Here is an 18,693-nt window from a genome sequence, read left to right on the forward strand (position 1 = left end):
ACAGATTCTCTTCAGGCGAGTCCAGCACATTCAGACATACAGTGCGACTACCGGCTCCTTTGGATGCTCAGATAGGAATCTCCTGCTGTTTGTTCCTCCAGTCTGGATTCATTTCACACTCTCAGTCCCTTCAGGCACAGTATGTGGCTTCCCCGTGCCAGCCTGATCCAAATGAATGCTTTTGGTGCAGCCTCTCAGCTGCAGATCTCTAGTCTCTCTCTCTCTCCACCATGTGGTTCTCTCTGCCAGGCTTTTCTCTTCTGCCAGCATCTGTGACTTCCTCTTTCTGCCAACCTAGCTACTGTGTCACTTCCTGCTGCACTGAGATCACAGCTGGTTGCTAGGTAACAGCTTACAGTGCACAGACACAGGCTCTATGCTTGATCTCTTCCAGGGATAAGTGCAATGGTTTTGCACTAATTACCTACATATTTAAGTACAATCTACAAACAAGAGGCGTCCTAAAGGCCGACCTCTTCCCCACTATAAATTTCTGTTAACTGGAAGTGACATCAGTAGTGGGGACAACATGGGCACTGGGAACAGGAAGTGATGTGAATGAGAGGCAAGATCACCAGCAAGCTAGCCACCCACATCATACCTGTCTAACTCTGCTGGGTACAATTGCCTACAGGGTCAGAACATCAGGTGTTTTTCCACCTAAATCCTGACCTTTGCAGGTATTCTGTAGATGCCCACACTCAGTGGCAGGACTCTGGTACATTTCTGCATTTGGTGCATTCCTAGTTCAATGACTATTAAAAGATTTCCACGTAGGGGATCAGACAAGTCTTTGCCCTCTTGTTCTGTCTGTGTCACCCCCTTTATTATACTTACTGCACTGAGGTGGAATCACTTTTGGTTCTGATATTTCTGACCATATTAATGTAGCCCTTACATGTCACATATTGTATACCATTCCAAGGCTGCTAGTTAAATGAAGTGTGAACCCTTGGAACAAATTAATGTAATTTCTGAGCACAATCCCAATTTACATTCATTTTTTTCTAGTTATAAAGGTATAATCATTCTTTAACACAATCGGAAAATTAAATTAGTGGGAAAGTGAAAGTCTTCTGATGTTGCTCTGCTTTGAACTGACCAGAAAAATGTGAGCTGACTCTTCTCTGCTCTCTAACTTAAGATGGCCATACACAGACATTTTATGTTGCTATCCAACACTTTAAAATAAAGGCATGAGCAGTAAATGTTCATGTAACAATGAATATTCCATTGTCCCATCCACTTTGCTGTTTTTTAGTAATGATGTAGACACTGATATTCTGACACAATTTGCAATTGGTTTTCCTTTTTTATTATTTAAATGATTTAGCTTTTTATTCAGCAGCTCTTCAATTTGCATTTTAAGCAATCTGGTAGCTAGGGTCCAAATTACCCTAGCAACCATGTACTGATTTGAATGAAAGACTGAAATATGAATAAGGAGAAGCCTGAATAGAAAGGCAAATAATAAAAATTAACAATAACAATACATTTGTAGCCTTACAGAGCATTTACTTTTTAGAAGGGGTCAGCAACGCCCATTTTAAATCTGCAAAGAGTCAGAAGAAAAGGGCAAATAACTATAAAAAATAAATAATGAAGACCAATTGAAAAGTTGCTAAGAACTGGCTATTCTATAACATACCAAAAGTTAACCTAAAGTTGAACCACCCCTTTAATTCTCTACCAACTGTGTCCTGTTGGCCTAAAAGAACAAAAGGCGGTGGTGGTGTAAATTCTTTATACAGGCTGAATGTAAAAAAAAAAGTGTAAATTGAAAAGGTGCTCAGAGGAGCCTTTCAACATTTTTTAAATATGGTGATTTGTCTGTTGTGACATCTGGAGTTACTGATAAAAAGCACAGGAATGCAAAGGTAGTTTAGGCACCAGAAAATAATACTTAATCCCATGATTTTTAGCCTTTATATTATCTGGAAACTGCATAACAAATACATTCACATTGTATCATTTCTGAGTCACAGCAGTTGTGCCAGAAGCCTTTGCTTGATGCTTCCAGCATAAATATTGCAGCTGCCAAGTAATACCCAGATGATGTTATGTAACCGGCGAGTTAAAGGCAGACGTCTCTATCTGTTAGCGGCCTGTGCCCTCGATCCAAAACCTCCCGCTGGTGCTCTGCTCAGATAGCAAAAAATATCTTCATTCTGAAAGGCCGCTCTAATAGACAGACGGTAAAGCAGAATTACGGACATAATCCCTCATTTTATAATGGTCTCTTCAGTCGGACACCTTTGCTAAACATTATGATTCCGTTATTCAGTTGAATCCTAGTGGGTTTGTTTTTTTTATAGGAATCAATATCCATATGGAATGAAAAGCAAAAAGTCTGCCCAGGTGTAGAAAACAAGACCAGAATACCCTCAAGATTTGGTCTCAATGGGAGCAAATAGAAAGAAGAAAAAAGGAAAAATTGGCAACACAAAAACTTGATTGGAGTGGGTTTACACAAAAAAATTGCAAAATTTGCCCAGGTGCAGTAACCCATAGCAAGAAAACAAGTGAGCAGTACATGGTACCTACTGATTGGATGCACCCATAGCAACCGTTGTGCCTTTTAGTACCCAACCCCTTAAAGAAACAGTAACAGCAAAATATGAAAGTGTTTTAAAATATAATGGACTGTTGCATGCACTGGTAAAATGGGTGTGTTTGCTTCAGAAACACTACTATAGTTTATATAAACAAGCTGCTGTGTAGCCATGGGGGCAACCATTCCACAGGAGAAAAGGCTCAGGTTACACAGCAGATAACAGATAAGCTCTGTAGTATACAATGGGATTCTTCAGGACGTATCTGTTATCTACTGTGTATCCTGTGCTTGAATGGCTGCCCCCACGGCTACACAGCAGCTTGTTTATAGGGTACAAATACAGAAAGGGCTGCCATCCCTGCAAACTGAATAAATAATGAATGTAAATTACAAAAGTGCTTAGATTAGCACTCTCATCAATTTTACATTCACTTATTTTAAAGGTTTACTTATCTTTTAAGGCTAAGGCCACACTAGGCGATAGCGCCGCGATTTGACTCGCGGCGACTTTTCGCCGCGACTTTTAAGCCGCAATTGCTGGGGAAACTTTTGCGCTGGCGTCTATGGGGAATCGCCAGCGTAAAAACACACGCGGCGATCTTTTTTCTATTGTCGCTCGAAATCGCCTAGCGAGGCAATTTCGAGCGACAGTAGAGAAAAGATCGCCGCGTGTGTTTTTACGCTGGCGATTTTTCGCGATTCCCCATAGACGCCAGCGCAAAAGTTTCCCCAGCGATTGCGGCTTAAAAGTCGCGGCGAAAAGTCGCCGCGAGTCAAATCGCGGCGCTATCGCCTAGTGTGGCCTTAGCCTAAGCCTCAACTCCATGAAGAGGCCAAGATCTAGACCAACAACACACACACTTTTATGTGGTCTACAAACAGACCCAGGCTCTCCACAAATACCAGGTTGAACTCGCATCTTTCTACATCTGTAGTTCCAACTCAGACATGAGAATTGATTCTTGCTTTTCATCTGCAGGATAAACATTCATGACTAATGGAAACGTTTAGGAACTGATGAACATAATTCAAAAAACAAGCATTGAACATGTTTTGTAGACAGATCTTTATTGAATAGCAGAAACAGCTTTATTGTAAACCTTCAAGAAATACTGAAGTCAGAAAAGCTTGAAAAATGTCACCTAATTTTGGCATTGCTTGTTATCTGTCAACCTAAAAAGAAAGAAGTCAAGTTATTTAGCAGTACAATAAGCAAGGAAAGGTGCAAATATCTCCTCTAAAGCCAAGATGGAGAAGATCCAGTGAGCATGGCAGCCGAGACGAGCCGTGGGCTTTTCTGGAAATAATCAGTGAATAAATAATAAATCGGCAAAAACAAATCTTACAATTACATGAGTGCCTCAATCTAAACACAGTTATGCAAGAGTAGTGTGAGAGTTACAATCATACCGGCAAGCAGTGTAGTAACTGGGAAAGAAATGAAAACTTCCCAAGTGTCTTATGTCTAATATAATACATATTATAGGAAACATTCTAGGCCTAAATCCATACAGAAGAACCATTGCACTGGTTTCAATGGTAATTTAACCAAGTCCATCTACTCTACGTAATCCATAATCTTCCCAGTTTACATAAATGGAAATACCCTGTTTATAAGCAAGTTCAGTCTTTTATGCATGTGGTGTGTCATGGGGGTTCCTCAGAAAGCAAGTTACAGATAGCACCATGACATGCTAGCCACACACAGGCCACCTCTTGCCCTACTCAGTCAATCAGGCTGTGGACACAGTAAACTCCTTTTACCTTCAACTGACTGCCTGGTGGAAGTTTGCCTTCATTGAGTGTCTGCTCCCCGTGCTGAGGGCTCAGGGCCGGTGCAACTGGGCCACTTCTCCTATGCGCTGAGTTATCACTTTCAATTTGAAACCCCCCAACTACAGATTTATTCATAATAATTAATCTATCAGCCTACAAATGTGGGACCAGGCTAAAGTAGATCAACAGATGAAAGAGGTCAAATATTCTCAATCCTTAGCCCTAAATCCCCTGATTCCTGCTTTGGCCAATCACCTGAGCAAGAGGATTCTACACACACTTGAAGGTCTACCCTTCAATAATCATCATACCCCAGATCACAAAAGAGTTGATGTGGAGTCGTTTCTATCAAATAAACCCCTTCAGAATCCAGATTAGAAAAAAAATGTAAGTTTTTGGGATATCAGGAGAATTTATTGAGATGGTGAGCGCCCCATTTACTGTAATATGCAGAGGGGTAAATGAATTACAGTAAAAGCTTCATTTTACTGACCCTGATTTAAAATTCTCCCTCGTTCTACACCATTTTTTGTGATCCTAGCAGTATATAATACATTTTGCTGTTTTACACCATTTTCTTGCTGATCCCCTGAAAAGTGTAAAATGGGTTTTACTGTATGTCCGACCTAAAGAAAACAACACGAGCGATCACCATGACGTGTATAAATGCGAATGACAAACACATACAAGTTATACATTCACTCTCTGATGTCACCTTTAGGTAAAATAGACCCAACAATGCTTATAAAAAAAAGTATCCACTTAATCCACACGGCAATAGGATGCTCATACCAGCATTAGGCCTATCTGTAATAAATTCACTTGATTGATTCTAGACACAAGCGGGAAACAAACCCATACACCCATTACCACTGCTACAAAGGCATGCTTGAATACGATTATAAAATGTTTATTGTGTCACTCAAAAGATCATATTCCCAGAAGTGAGCCTGAGCTAGTCCCACCGAAAAATGAACAATCAGTGCAACCATTATATGAAACAGCTAGAAAGAAGAGAAATGCCTAGTGTATGGCTATGTTATAGAGCAGCACGGACAGCAGGCTGCCTGGTTAAACCCACTATCCTTCCTGGAGTATTCTTAGTGCAATGTATATAGATTGTTATAGAGCTCATCTAAAGCAAAGTATATCCTGTACCTTAACCTCCTCCTACTCTATGACACTGTATTTTAGAAATAAAAACCTTCAGGTTTGTAGCAGGTCCTGGAGCCCATAGCATAACTTCGGACTGGTTGCTATGGGTTACTAGAACTCGAGTAAACTCTGCAGCTTTGCATGACTTCATCAGTCATTAGACTTCATCGACTTCTGTCAGTTTCCAGTGATTATAGATTCGGAAGAGGATGCAAGAAAATCATGGATACCCAAGCACGCAATATACTAAAAGGTGTCGCTCCCTTTTCATTGGACGTAATTACATGGAATTAAAAAGAAATAAAAGAACAGGTGTTTCATTTCAGAATCAGGAAGTGTAAGCAACTTGTTCAGCAGTTTGTGTTTCATTAAAACTCGTGACAAAACATGGATCTAATCAGCATAAGGTCAATATTTTTTTTTAAGAATTATTTTTAAAAGTGTCCATTTGTGTTCAGATTTTGGAGAAAACATAGCATGTTCTATAGATTATTTATAATGTAAAGAAAGACCATCCCATTCAGTCAACAGCTGGCTATGGCTAGAAAAACATCTGAGCAGCCACAAATTATCCGTCCCTGTTCCAATTAGAGGCGGAGAATGATGTGTGGAACAAGGGGGCCCAGAACGATGATCCTGATCTCCCAGTACTGATGACCAGAAGTTTACCCTTTGGGGTACCCACTGTTATTCTGGTTTTATATCCAATGGGTGTTGTTCATTTACATGCAATATCAAAATCACTGACTTTACTAACACAATATGTTATGTGCTCACTCCTAACTGCACTCGTCTATCCAAGCCTTTTTTTATGGTTGTGCCTACTTTTGTACATGAGGGGCAAGGTTCAGTGTAAGGTTCAGTGCAAGGTAGAGTTTCCTTTGAGCCAAGGAATCCATGTATCTAACACATGGCTTTATCAGGATGTAAGCACAATGCTCCATTTTTCTTTTGCAATGTAAAGATGAGTAAATGCCACCTCTCTGTTTGCAGGTGCCAGCTGCTCCTTGGGAATCATGTCGTTAAGCTCAGAATTAAGGAAAGAAGGTGGCACTATGGGTACAAACATGGCAGCCATGAGTAAATAAGCCCTTGTGCATGTTTTCAGTCTGATGTTAACTTCACTTAAAGTAGCGTCCATGTTGGTAAAGGAGACGTGGTCTAGAAAGTATAAATGCTATTGGTCTCTGGGGTATTCCTGCTTGGAAACAATATTAAAGTCTATAAAGGAGAAGGCTAAAATTTAGTAAGCTTTATCAGAAAGGTCTATATAAATACACCAGTAAACCCTCAATGTATTGTTTCTCTAAGTCCTCTGCATTTCTTCCCTTCTATTGTGTACACATGGGCTTCTGTATCAGACTTCCTGTTTTCAGCATAAAGCTTCAGGGCACAGGCTTGAGCATGCTCAGTTTGCTCCTCTCTCCTTCCTTTTCCCCATTCCCTGCTGAAATCTGAGCCCACAGCTATGAGTGAGCAGGAGGAGACTCGGCATTAAGTGATGTCACACCAAGCTAATATGGCAGCCGCTTTCCTAAACAAACAGAGTTTCTAGAGTTGTTTACTCAGGTATAGTAAAGCATTCTACAGAATAAATATAGTGTTATAGCTTGCACTATTGTGGCTAATCTATTGGCAATAAACTGCTTTCGGTACCTTCCCTTCTCCTGTAAAGTCCAATTGCTTTGAGTATAGATTGACTGTATATTGGGCTGCAAGTACAACAGCCATTTATCCTGACAACTAGGGGATTCGTAAACCCCCCTCCTGGGCACGTCTTGATTCCTAGCTGTCAGATAACAGTGCATCTCAAACCAAATGGGATGTTTTACTTATCTGAAAGAATGCAGATCTATAATTTAAAGCTAAAATGTTGCAGTACAAACCCAATTCTGTTATATTATAGTGACAGCTGGGACAGGACAGGGAAGAAATATGTCAGATGTGTATTAGCAAATATACAAATATGATTCATTTGATTTTGTGGCTTTGACAGTTTACCCTTCTAGCCTGTTTTTTTTTTTTTTTTTTTTGACAGGGAATGTTAGAATGTCAGGTGGGAAAAATAAATGATTCCAATGTAATGGGAGGTCCCTTCCTTAAAAATCAGCCTCTTTTCACATTTGGCCCATAAATAAGCCTTAAATGAACCCGCTTGTACATGTGAAGTCATGAGAGTGGTGCATATCTTTATTCCAATCTGAACAGAGAATGGAAAAAACAGCCTCATTGTATAGTTCTGCACCTACAGATATAGGGATACACATCCAGTGGTTATGCGACAAAGTATTATAAATGCATACATTATTATGGTATTCTTACGCAAGGAGCCAAAGGATCAGCTCATGGGCTTTGTATATACAGAACATGTTCACATCTCCCGTGTATTGGAGCTGGTGGTTGCACTGCATGCAATTACTGTTCAAGGCAGTCAGATGCAATTGTTACATTTGGTTTCCAGTGTAAAAGTGAAACCAACTGATCACATGATAACGTGCATGCAGAATTAATGGGACTGTAAATAAATAAACAGGGATGTCACTCGGATGGAAGCTGGTGCACCCTCTTCTGATACTTATGGGCCAATAGCATGGATACCTTAAAGGGATTCTGTCACAGGAAAACATGTTTTTTTTTTTTCAAAAAGCATCAGTTAATAATAGTGCTGTTCCAGCAGACTTCTGCGCTGAAATCCATTTTTCAAAACAGCCTTTTTTGTATTTAATTTTGAAATCTGACATGGGGCTAGACATATTGTCAGTTTCCCGGGTGCTCTCAGTCACGTGACTTGTGCAGTCACTCTTTACTGCTGCACTGCAAGTTGGGGTCATACCATCCCCTCCCCTTTCCTCCCCAGCAGCAGAACAATGGGAAGGTAACCAGATAAAAACTCCCTGACACAAGATAAGATATAAGAACAGCACTCAATATTAAAAGTCTCACTGCGACTCCTTCAGTTACAATGAGTAAGAGAAACAACAGCCTGCCAGAAAGCAGTTCCATACTAAAGTGCTGGCTCTTTCTGAAAGCACATGACCAGGCGAAATGACCTACACACCAATATTAGAACTAAAAAAATACACTTGCTGGTTCAGGAATAAAATGTTACATGGTAGTATTTGCAGTGTAAACAATGTAATTTAGAAATAAAAATCATGACAGAATCCCTTTAAGTCTTGGTGAGAACGTAATGAGACAATCCTACTGGCGGCCAAGTAACTATGCTAAAAATGCCAGCGTGCTTTAGGCTTCGCCCACAGCCTCCGGGTAGGGTAAATTGATCTGCAAAAGGGTATTGTACTGCAGACATGAGACTCACTGGCAGCCTCATATACAGGGCACTTCATATACAGGGCACTTCATATACAGGGCACGTCCTAGGAAATGTCAAGTGGTAAACCCTGTGTCATAATCTATTGTCTACTGCTAATATGGTTTATGTACATAATATATATATATATCTCATGCTGATCAGATCCACATATTTAGTCATATCTCAAACTGCATTAATTTAGTCATTTCAATAACGATGGCTTCATTAAAAATAGTGCGAATTCACAAAAGGAGAGAACAATGTCGACACATGAAACAAACCAAGTTCAATCAAGATCAAAGGTGCTGGGTATATTGTACACAACTGCGCTACGCTAAATCATCATCCACCTAACTCTGAAATGCCCCAAATCCACTTTTTAGTTACCAAAAGTTTTAACAAAAACAAAGTCAATTTATTCAGTACCAAAATAAGACTTATTCACCAACATATATTTTAAATTAATACTAAACTCCACTTGACTACCCACATCATTAGTTCTAGTGTAAAATTCATAGGAGCTTTGATAGGATGAATATTCTCCTGCCTGAAGCAAATCATATAGTAGTTACTACGGTGCTGTCGAAATCCAAGAGAGCGATAGTCAGAATGGCTTGATCTTAACCAATCCCGATTACCTAGTGACAGAAACGATGTTCCGTATTCCAGATCTACCTGGTTTCCAGTTATGTTGAGGTGCAGCACTGTATATATTATAACCTTAGCTTTGCCTCCACTGCAAGGAAAAACCTATTACACACATAGTATAGCACAATATCGTTTTGACCAGTGATTCTCTGTGCAGTGACGTGGACTTATTGGAGCTAAATGACTCAAGTGTCTTCATGTATTATTCCTGGCAAACACACGATCCCCTCTCAGAGTAAGGTGCTGAAGCTGATACTGTAACACTTCCGTGTCGGCAGACTCCTTGATGTTCATTTTATCTAGATTGAGGTAGTCCAAAGACTTTGAGTGGGCTCTTTTACCTTTAAGTAGACAAAGTGGCAAAGGGCCATGGGCAGCTTTATAAGGTTCATATGGAACAGCTTTATTGCACTTATCACCTGAGCTTGGCATTCGCCTTCGTCTTCTTCCATTGACGGCCGGGATATCATATGGCTGGAACTGCCGCCCTCTTGCTTTGTATATCCGAGACGAGCGAGAAAGTCCAGATTCCAACTGCTTGGAGCGAAAAGCTGGCAATGACTCGCCAGGAGTTTCTTCAGTGGTTGCACATTTCTGAGCTAGTTTTAAAAGCTCCCCGCCGGTAGTAAAGCCAACCAAGAAATTGGCATCCATGTGCAGGATCTGATAGCCCGACACAGTCCGGCGAATTGGAGAACAAGGTGTGCTAGAGCAGCGAGGTTTCTCTGGATCTGGCTTGGACGGAGAACTCCCTTCTGCTGTACTGGGAACTGAATTGTTAGTCCTATTAACGCCATTAATATCCACTTCCATTATGGAGGCACTTTGATTTCCTAGTGGAAACAAAAACACCAAACAGTGGAATTAAGGAAAAGAACAAGTCGAGATTTCATTCATCCATTGTAATAAATAGAGAAGGCAGGGGAAATCATACAAATCTGTTAAGACAAAAACTTTAATATGAGGCGACTATAGTGAAAGGAGCAGTAAAACAATTCTGGAGCACAGGAGAAAAGGTGCCTGCGAGGGGACATGATTGTTCTTTACAAAAACATTACAGGCCATTATAGACAGATAGCAGGGGAACTAAGTTTGTATACAGAAGTGCTGTGCTAATGAGGCGAGTTGGGAAACTCAGCCGGCAACTCCCCACCTGTTACCAAGGGTGGAAAAAAGCCTCTGCGATTAACTTTATGAGCAGAATTTCCGGTTACCAAACCAGAAATTAAGCTCTTCTAGGGCAGAGAGCACAGCGTCAGACAGTGGCAAAAAGGTTATTACAATATCACCATCCATATACAGAGTTCATACTCAGCAAAGATAATTTCTGAATTTTTATTTTCACCTTAAGTACAAGATACAATTTGAGATCCCTCCTTGAGAATTGGTGTCTAAGGGTAAGGCCACACTGGGCGTTTTGGGGAGATTTGGTTCGAATCACCGCATGTGATTAGCACCGGCATTTTTTTTTTCATTTTAGCAGGCGCAGAGTCAGGGAAGGCATTTGGGGAGATTGGTCGCCGCAAAGATGAGGCGATTAGTCGTCAGGCGACCAAATCTCCCCAAAACTCCCAGTGTGGCCTAACCCTAAATGTTTAACTAAATGTCAAGACCTGTCTCCCGTCCAAAATGTCTTTAAACCATAGAAGGAAACTATATGCCGAGAGACAGCTTCCCTGTATCAGCACAGGTCACATTTGACAGCTGTTGAACATTTCTTATACAGTTATATCAGCAAATCTGAGCTCAAGGAGATGTTCCTTTGCCCACATTAATATAGTACCCCCCCCCCCAACTTTAAAGCTGCCAAACTGAGCCTTCAGGAAATATGACAAGGGGAGGATATCCTGTTTTATAAGCCTTAATTATAGAAAATGGAGGAAACATGGTCTCCAATATCCTTGTCTATTGTGTCTTTCCAAAATGGTCAGACAGTTATACACTGAGGTGTTTGGTACAATGACAGTAAAACCCTTTAATGTTTCCCAATAATTTCCCTGAGACTTAAGTTGACACTCTGTAGAAGTTTAAGACACAATGCCCAGAACAGACAACTTCCGACTAAGATAATTTCAAGTGAATTCTCTTGGTTACTTGATCACTTTAAATTTTGCCAGGGGAACTAGCAAAATACGGATCATAGGATGTCTAGATCAAGCTGTTGCCTGTTTAGTATCCAACAATGAGCTTGGAGTTTGTGTAGGACCTGGTGCCTCCAAAGTGCTGATTCCTCCCCAGTAGGACATGGTTAAAATGGTTGTTCACAGACCTTTCAGATTATTACACATAACATGACATAAGAAAAACGTAATCAGCTACATCACTTATTAGACTGGGTTGCCGACTTGCCGGTTTTGGTACATACGGTTCTCTAATGGTATGAGCAGGCAAAACTTTTCTAAACATTATACACATGTCAAATGGTAGCACCCATTTAAAAATATTCCTTTTAATCCAGAGACACCCAACATGAAGGAGACAACCCCTATTGTAAATATGTTTATCCTTGCCTCTTGGTAGAGAACCTTTAACATGATGTCGCAGACTCTCAACTAGGGATGTGACAAATCCACTATTTTGGGATTCAGCCGAAACCTGAGCCTTTCATGTAAAATTTGTATGACAAAAAGTTATATGATTTTAAGGATTTGGATTCAGTTCGACCAGGCACTAGATTCAACCATATCCAAATCCATCTGAAAAAGACTGAATCCTAAACCAAATCCTGGATATTTCATGACCTGAAGTCATGTTATACTGAATAATCAGTTGTTTCCAGCATCCTTAAGTGTCAACTCTTTCCTCACTTTTTAGATTGTAAGCTCTTGTGAGCAGGGCCTGCAAACCTATTTTTCTTAACCCTTGTTTACATTATTGTAAGACCCATGTTTCTTATAAACTATTGTCAACTTCTGAGTAACTTGCTGGAACTAGATAAATAAATGATGACCTCTGAAAGCAATATACAGGTATGGGACCTGTTATGCAGAATGCTTGGGACCTGGGGGTTTTTCCCGGATAATGGATCTTTCCGTAATAAGGATCTTCATACCTTAAGTCTATTAGAAAATTGTATAAACATTAAATAAACCCAATAGGCTGGTTTTGTTTCCAATAAGGATTAATTATATCTTAGTTGGGATCAAGTACAAGCTACTGTTTTATTATTACAGAGAAAAAGGAAATAGTTTTTTAAAAATCTGGATAATTTGGAGCCTGTGGGAGATGGCCATTCCGTAATTCAGAGCTTTCTGGATAATGGGTTTCTAGATAACGGATCCCATACCTGTATAGCCATTCTAGGAGTGTCAGGCCTAGATCTAACTGTCATACTAGGGGGCCGGCTCCTTCCTGTTTGAGAAGCACTATGTCACACAGCAGAGACCCCAGAAAGGATATAGTGGGATCAGATCACACTCCCCTACACAATTATCAACATTGAATTCTATTCCCACAGCTGATATATACTAAATTATGTTTTAAGGAATTACAAATCAGCTGTTATACATTGGAGATATTACAAAAGAATACTATGTACCTTTCATAGAGTTTTAGCAATGTTGTGCAGCCTATGGGATTAGAATGAGTCAGCTGGTCTCTGCTGAAGCCCAAATAATCAGATCTCATTTTCATTCTGCATCTCACAGTGACCTTTTCCTGCTGAGAAATCAGGCTTTCCTGCCTTGCCAAATTTAGCTCCATAGGATGCATTACTTCTTCCTTCCTGACACTTAAAAAAAGGGCACTTTGAAAATCCATCAGATACGCAGCTGGCGAGGATTCTGTACCACGTACACTAGAGAGGCAGGTAAAGGGCTTTACAGTCAAGGAAAGTGTATGGGCCTAGGGGGGAGTGTAGGCTCCCCTGCCGAGAAATTTCTGTACCGTTATCCCACCATTGGCTTTGATGTTGCTGCCACAAACTGCCCTAATATCTGCCCATCCTTCCTATGACAGATAATGCACAACTGCCATACCCCTTGCAGGAATTCTATCCTTCTGCAGCAACTGTCCTCAGTGAGATACTGCTATGTGTTCATATAAAAAGCAGCTATACCCGCTGGCTTGCCATTCACCTGAAATCACACAGAATATCTCCTAATATATATAAATAAGGGACCTACAAACTGCAGGACTCCAAGTTTGGCGCAATCTGCCGACTCCTGCCTTAAAGGAACAGTGACATCAATAAATGAATGTTTTAAAGAAATAAAATATGTCCTGCACTGGTAAAACTGCTGTGTTTGCTTCAGAAACTCTACTATAGTTTATATAAAGAAGCTGCTGTGTAGCCATGAGGGCAGCCATTCAAAGCTGAAAAAGGAGAAAAGGCACAGGATACCCAGCAGATAATAGATAAGCTCTGTAGTATACAATGGGATTCCAGTTTTACCAGTGCAGAGCAACAGTACATTATATTGTCATTCCTTTAAGAAAAAAAAAGAATTTAATTTTCTGGTGTTACTGTTCTTATGTGAGTCTTTCTTGTATCCACCCTGGCACAAAGTGATCTAACCTATTCCTTCTACTTCTCCTCACCCACAGGATCATTATACACAGGGATTTCTCACGTGCTCTATGCACAGACTAATAAATATGGAAAGAGTATGTTTTAAAGTTTGTGAAATACAATTGTGCTTTAACATTTGCAAATCTGTTGGTTTTTAACTCACTGGGGCTCATTTATGAACACTGGGCAAATTTGTACCAGGGCAGTAACCCATGGCAACCAATAAAATGTCTGCTGTAACTGTTGCACCTGCAGCTGGCTGAAAAAAGTCAGTCACTGATTGTTTGCTATGGGTTACTGTGCTACTCACAGTCACGCTACTCACACAGTCATGCTACTCACAGTCACACTAATCACAGTCACTCTACTCACAGTCACGCTAATCACAGTCACCCTACTCACAGTCACCCTACTCACACAGTCACGCTACTCACACAGTCACGCTACTCACACAGTCACGCTACTCACACAGTCACGCTACTCACACAGTCACGCTACTCACACAATTGAACACTACATGCACAAATGGTGCCTGATCATAGACTAATAAGATTTGTATCCTTTCTTCTCTTTATCTTGGAGTAGGACAAACATACCTGAGAGGGGCAGTTTACCCTCTGTTCAACAGGAGAGCAATTGATGTAGTTTGTGCTAAACATCCTTTTTGCCTCTTGTTTTAATCAGGAAAAATCTATAGTTTTTATTTCTTGAGCTAAACAGGACAAATGGGGAAACTGATGCTACTTCATGTTTGGTCTTTGCGAGTTAATTTGCTTCCCAGTTCCCCCTGCATAACAGACTCCATCTAACAACCAGTCTGAAGAGAGGGGGTGGTACAGTGGCACTGCAATACACAAGGGAGGCATCAGGCACCTCAACAGTCGCAACAAAGGCTGCTGTTTACTGGCAAACCAGTGCAACTGTATTGCAAAGCTGATATTGACAGACATATTATTATTAATAACATGTATTTATAGAGCGCCAACATATTGCGCAGTGCTGTAAAGTAAATGTGTTTATAGAACTAAACCACGTGAATTACATACATAGAACATATGAAGTTACATATCACAACCAATAACAGTACAAAAGGTGTGGAAGGCCCTGTGCAAAAGAGTTTACAATCTAAAGGGAAGGGAATAAGACACAAGATGTGGGAGTGGGCAATATCAGATCAGATTCGAGCCATAATGTTTTGTGCAAGAAATCACAACTCCATTTGGGCCTCATTTACAATCACAGGTGTACCAGCTACGAAAGGCAGGCTGGACACACACTGAAAGATTTGTTTGTTTGGGAATGAGCAGATCATATGACCAACTTGAGACCATTGGGCTGAACGTTCACATTACAATGACGGGGTTCAGGTAGGCGGGTTAAGGACGGCATCAATGATCAAATCCAGGCCTGACCTGGACAATATTCAGGCAGAAATCATTGAGGCAGGAGCGTCGGCGTGCCCCATACATGAGCTGATGGTGACTCGGAATGAAGGAGCCAAATCAGCAGCCAAAATCTGCCCGTGTCTGGTCACCCTAACATGATGAAGCACTGATTTGCTGCTGCCAACACTCCCCACTATAAATGTAAGTGGGTTACTGGGAGCTCTGCCCATCATTCCTGCCAAGTACAGGGCAGATTGTGCCAATGTGTTAGCACTGAGCTTCAGACTAATCCCATGATCTTATGAACATTGGTACTAGGGTTGCCACCTGGCCGGTAAACATGACAGTTGATCCCAATGTTATTAATAGGGAAAAAAGACAAATATATAGGAAGGCCAGTCATTTTTTTCCCAGAAAAGGTGACAACCCTAATTGGTACAGTCCTTAATTGGTACAGCCCTTTATCATCATCATCCTCCTCCTGATGAATTACTTGTACTAAATGAGGCAGGAAGGAACCTTGTAATTGTCACTTCATCTTCCCAGCTGGAGTCTGGCCCGAGGGCCCATTCATTCCATGCAGACATAAAGCCAGGGTTTTGCAATCTCCAGCATCCTCCAGGGCGCAGGCAGGAACATGTCCGGTTGAGGATTAGGAATGGCGCATGACAAAGCATTATCGCCATAGAGAGAACGTGATGAGGATTCCCATGATGCCCCCCATGTTGCACAGACTCCCCTCTACCCGCCGCACAATGGAACCGACCTCCCATCCCGCAGCCGCTCCCCGCTCTCATCAATGGGCTTTCCCAGGAGCGAATCCCCACTCCCCCGCCGTAAAGCTGAAAGGACAAAGCCCTCGTTCCCCCAGTGCATTACCTGTTCTTCCCGCAGACAAGAGCACAAGCCTCAGCCCGAGACACGGAGCAGCCAGGCGGCGGCACAGGCAGGACAAGGAGCTGAGGGCAGGCACGAGCCACACAGGGAAGAGGAGGAGTGAGGGGAAGAGGAAGCCGCCCACAGACTCCCAGACTGCTCACTCACACTTGGGGGCACCTTGTGCTGCTACTGCTCATTCCCTGGAGATTGTGAGGAGATCATAGAGCTGCTCACTAATAATATTGTCTCTCATTAACTCAAGAAAGAAGGACAAAAAGAATTGCCTCACAGACATGTTTTAACCCCTCACATTCTGTGGCCACACCCCCTAATTACCATGTCCATTTTACAAAATCTGTCAGTGTCATTTTATGAACGTTTGATCACGTGGTTTTTATGTGTAATTACAGTTTTGCTAATGAAGGTGAGTTGCCCTTTAAAGGGGTTGTTCACCTTCCAAACACATTTTTCAGTTCAGTTGTTTTCAGATTGTTCCCCAGAAATAAACACTTTCTTTTTTTCAATGACGTTCCATTATTTATTTTTTACTGATTTTCCAAAATCTAAGTTTAAAGTTGAATGTCCTTGTCTCTGGTGTTTGTCGGGCAGCTCAGTAATTCAGACTCTGAACTGCTACAATTTTACAACTTTTAGTTGATTCATTTCGCAGCAGCATCTCTGGAGTATTAGCAACTATTGTATCAATTCTAACAGCTGCCTGTAATGAAACCCAGAGATTCTGCTCAGCAGAGACAAAGATAAGAAATGTATCAACTAAATCTATCCATTTAGAACAGTTTACAGGGTCAGCGACCCCCCCCCTCCCAGAGCTGCTTTAGAAGGTGAAAAATGACATTTTACACTTCAATATTAGAAAAACTGTGACACATAGAAAATAGAGTGTTATTGGAAAAAGTATTTCTGGTGATCTGTTTGAAACCAAATGAACTGCAAAAAGTCTTGGAAGGTGAATAATCCCTTTAAACTGCAAGTCACAGTATTTCCCCAAGAGACCTGCTTATCTTAATTGTATCTTTGCTCATCTTAAGATGTTATCTAAGTGCAGCTGCCAAGTATTATGGGCTCTCTGCCAAATGCCTATGTTTTTTTTAGAAACATTGTATCTTTTTCTGGCTCTTCAGTGCAGGAGATCAAAGAGAAAGTCGGGATATTTCAGTAACAATCCGGGACTGATGGTTGAGCTGTCAAAATCAGGACTGTCCTGTGAAAAACGTGACAGTTGGGAGCCTGCATTTGGCACCCTGCTTACAGAATGATGGGAGCAGGAACTTGCATTAGAGGGAAATTGTGGAAGCACTCAAGGCTAAATCAAAATATATTTAAATATAATGGAAGTGCTACTTACAATGCACTTCCCTGGGCCCCTGTCTCATAAGTAATTCAGTATAAATGCAAGTGCATGTTTACAAAACAGGGGTTTTTAGTTACCAAAGTTATGATCATAAAATTGAAAAGCCACCATACCACGTCAAGGTAAACCCCATATGGCGGTCCCTAACTTACTTATTAAAAAGAAATGTTTCTCTGCATAATAGCATTACCTGTGTTCAGTGTATGTTGAGCATTGGTTTCAATTTGAAGGCTGAATCCTCCCCCGCCATTAAAGGCTTTTAAGAGAGAGGGATTGCCCAAACCATGATTTAGCCTTGAGTGCTTCCACAATTTCCCTCTAATATAGTATATTGGCCTGAAGCTGTGGCCTAGCTTCATGTGGTTTTCAATAGCACCCCATACCCACCCCTTAAAACTAATGGTGGTCCTACGCTTTTAAATGTGGGCGTTGGTTTGGGCAATCACTCTCTCTTAAAAGCCTTTACTGGCGGGGGAGGATTCAGCCTTCAAATTGAAACCAATGCTCAACATACACTGAACACAGGTAATGCTATTATGCAGAGAAACATTTCTTTTTAATAAGTAAGTTAGGGACCGCCATATGGGGTTTACCTTGACGTGGTATGGTGGCTTTTCAATTTTATGATCATAACTTTGGTAACTAAAAACCCCTGTTTTGTAAACATGCACTTGCATTTATACTGAATTACTTATGAGACAGGGGCCCAGGGAAGTGCATTGTAAGTAGCACTTCCATTATATTTAAATATATTTTGATTTAGCCTTGAGTGCTTCCACAATTTCCCTCTAATAGAGCAGGAACTTGCAGCCATAGAGGGTCTGATCAGTTACAGTATAGACAAGCTGCAGCCAACTATCATCTATTGTACTACAACTCCCAGCATTCCAGTGCCAGCCAAAGGCTCACATGTGCAGCATGATGGTACAGTCTTTAGCATTGCTGCCTTGTGCCGCTGGAGTCCTATCAGAAGACTAATGGACATATCTATCCTACAGAGATTGCCATTCCCTAGCATATGTATCTCTTCTCCACACTAAAGCTTCTTTAGCATATTTACAAGTGCCTGTTGGTGGCCAGCCTGAGAGACCATGGCAGTTT

The 18,693-nt window shown here is 41.1% G+C and overlaps 1 protein-coding gene across 3 annotated transcripts; it reads right to left on the reverse strand.

Moving 5' to 3' along the window:
- Positions 1 to 7,498: 7,498 nt before the first annotated feature.
- macir.L (macrophage immunometabolism regulator L homeolog) lies at positions 7,499 to 17,806 on the reverse strand. 3 transcript variants are annotated; one of them, NM_001093109.1, is given in 2 exon segments: positions 7,499 to 10,279; positions 16,221 to 16,468. In NM_001093109.1, a coding segment is annotated over 1 exon segment (618 nt). In that variant the 5' UTR covers positions 10,260 to 10,279; positions 16,221 to 16,468; the 3' UTR covers positions 7,499 to 9,641.
- Between the last annotated feature and the right edge of the window lie 887 nt (positions 17,807 to 18,693).

This window comes from Xenopus laevis, chromosome 1L, assembly GCF_017654675.1.
Source record: "Xenopus laevis strain J_2021 chromosome 1L, Xenopus_laevis_v10.1, whole genome shotgun sequence".
Taxonomy (NCBI): domain Eukaryota; kingdom Metazoa; phylum Chordata; class Amphibia; order Anura; family Pipidae; genus Xenopus; species Xenopus laevis.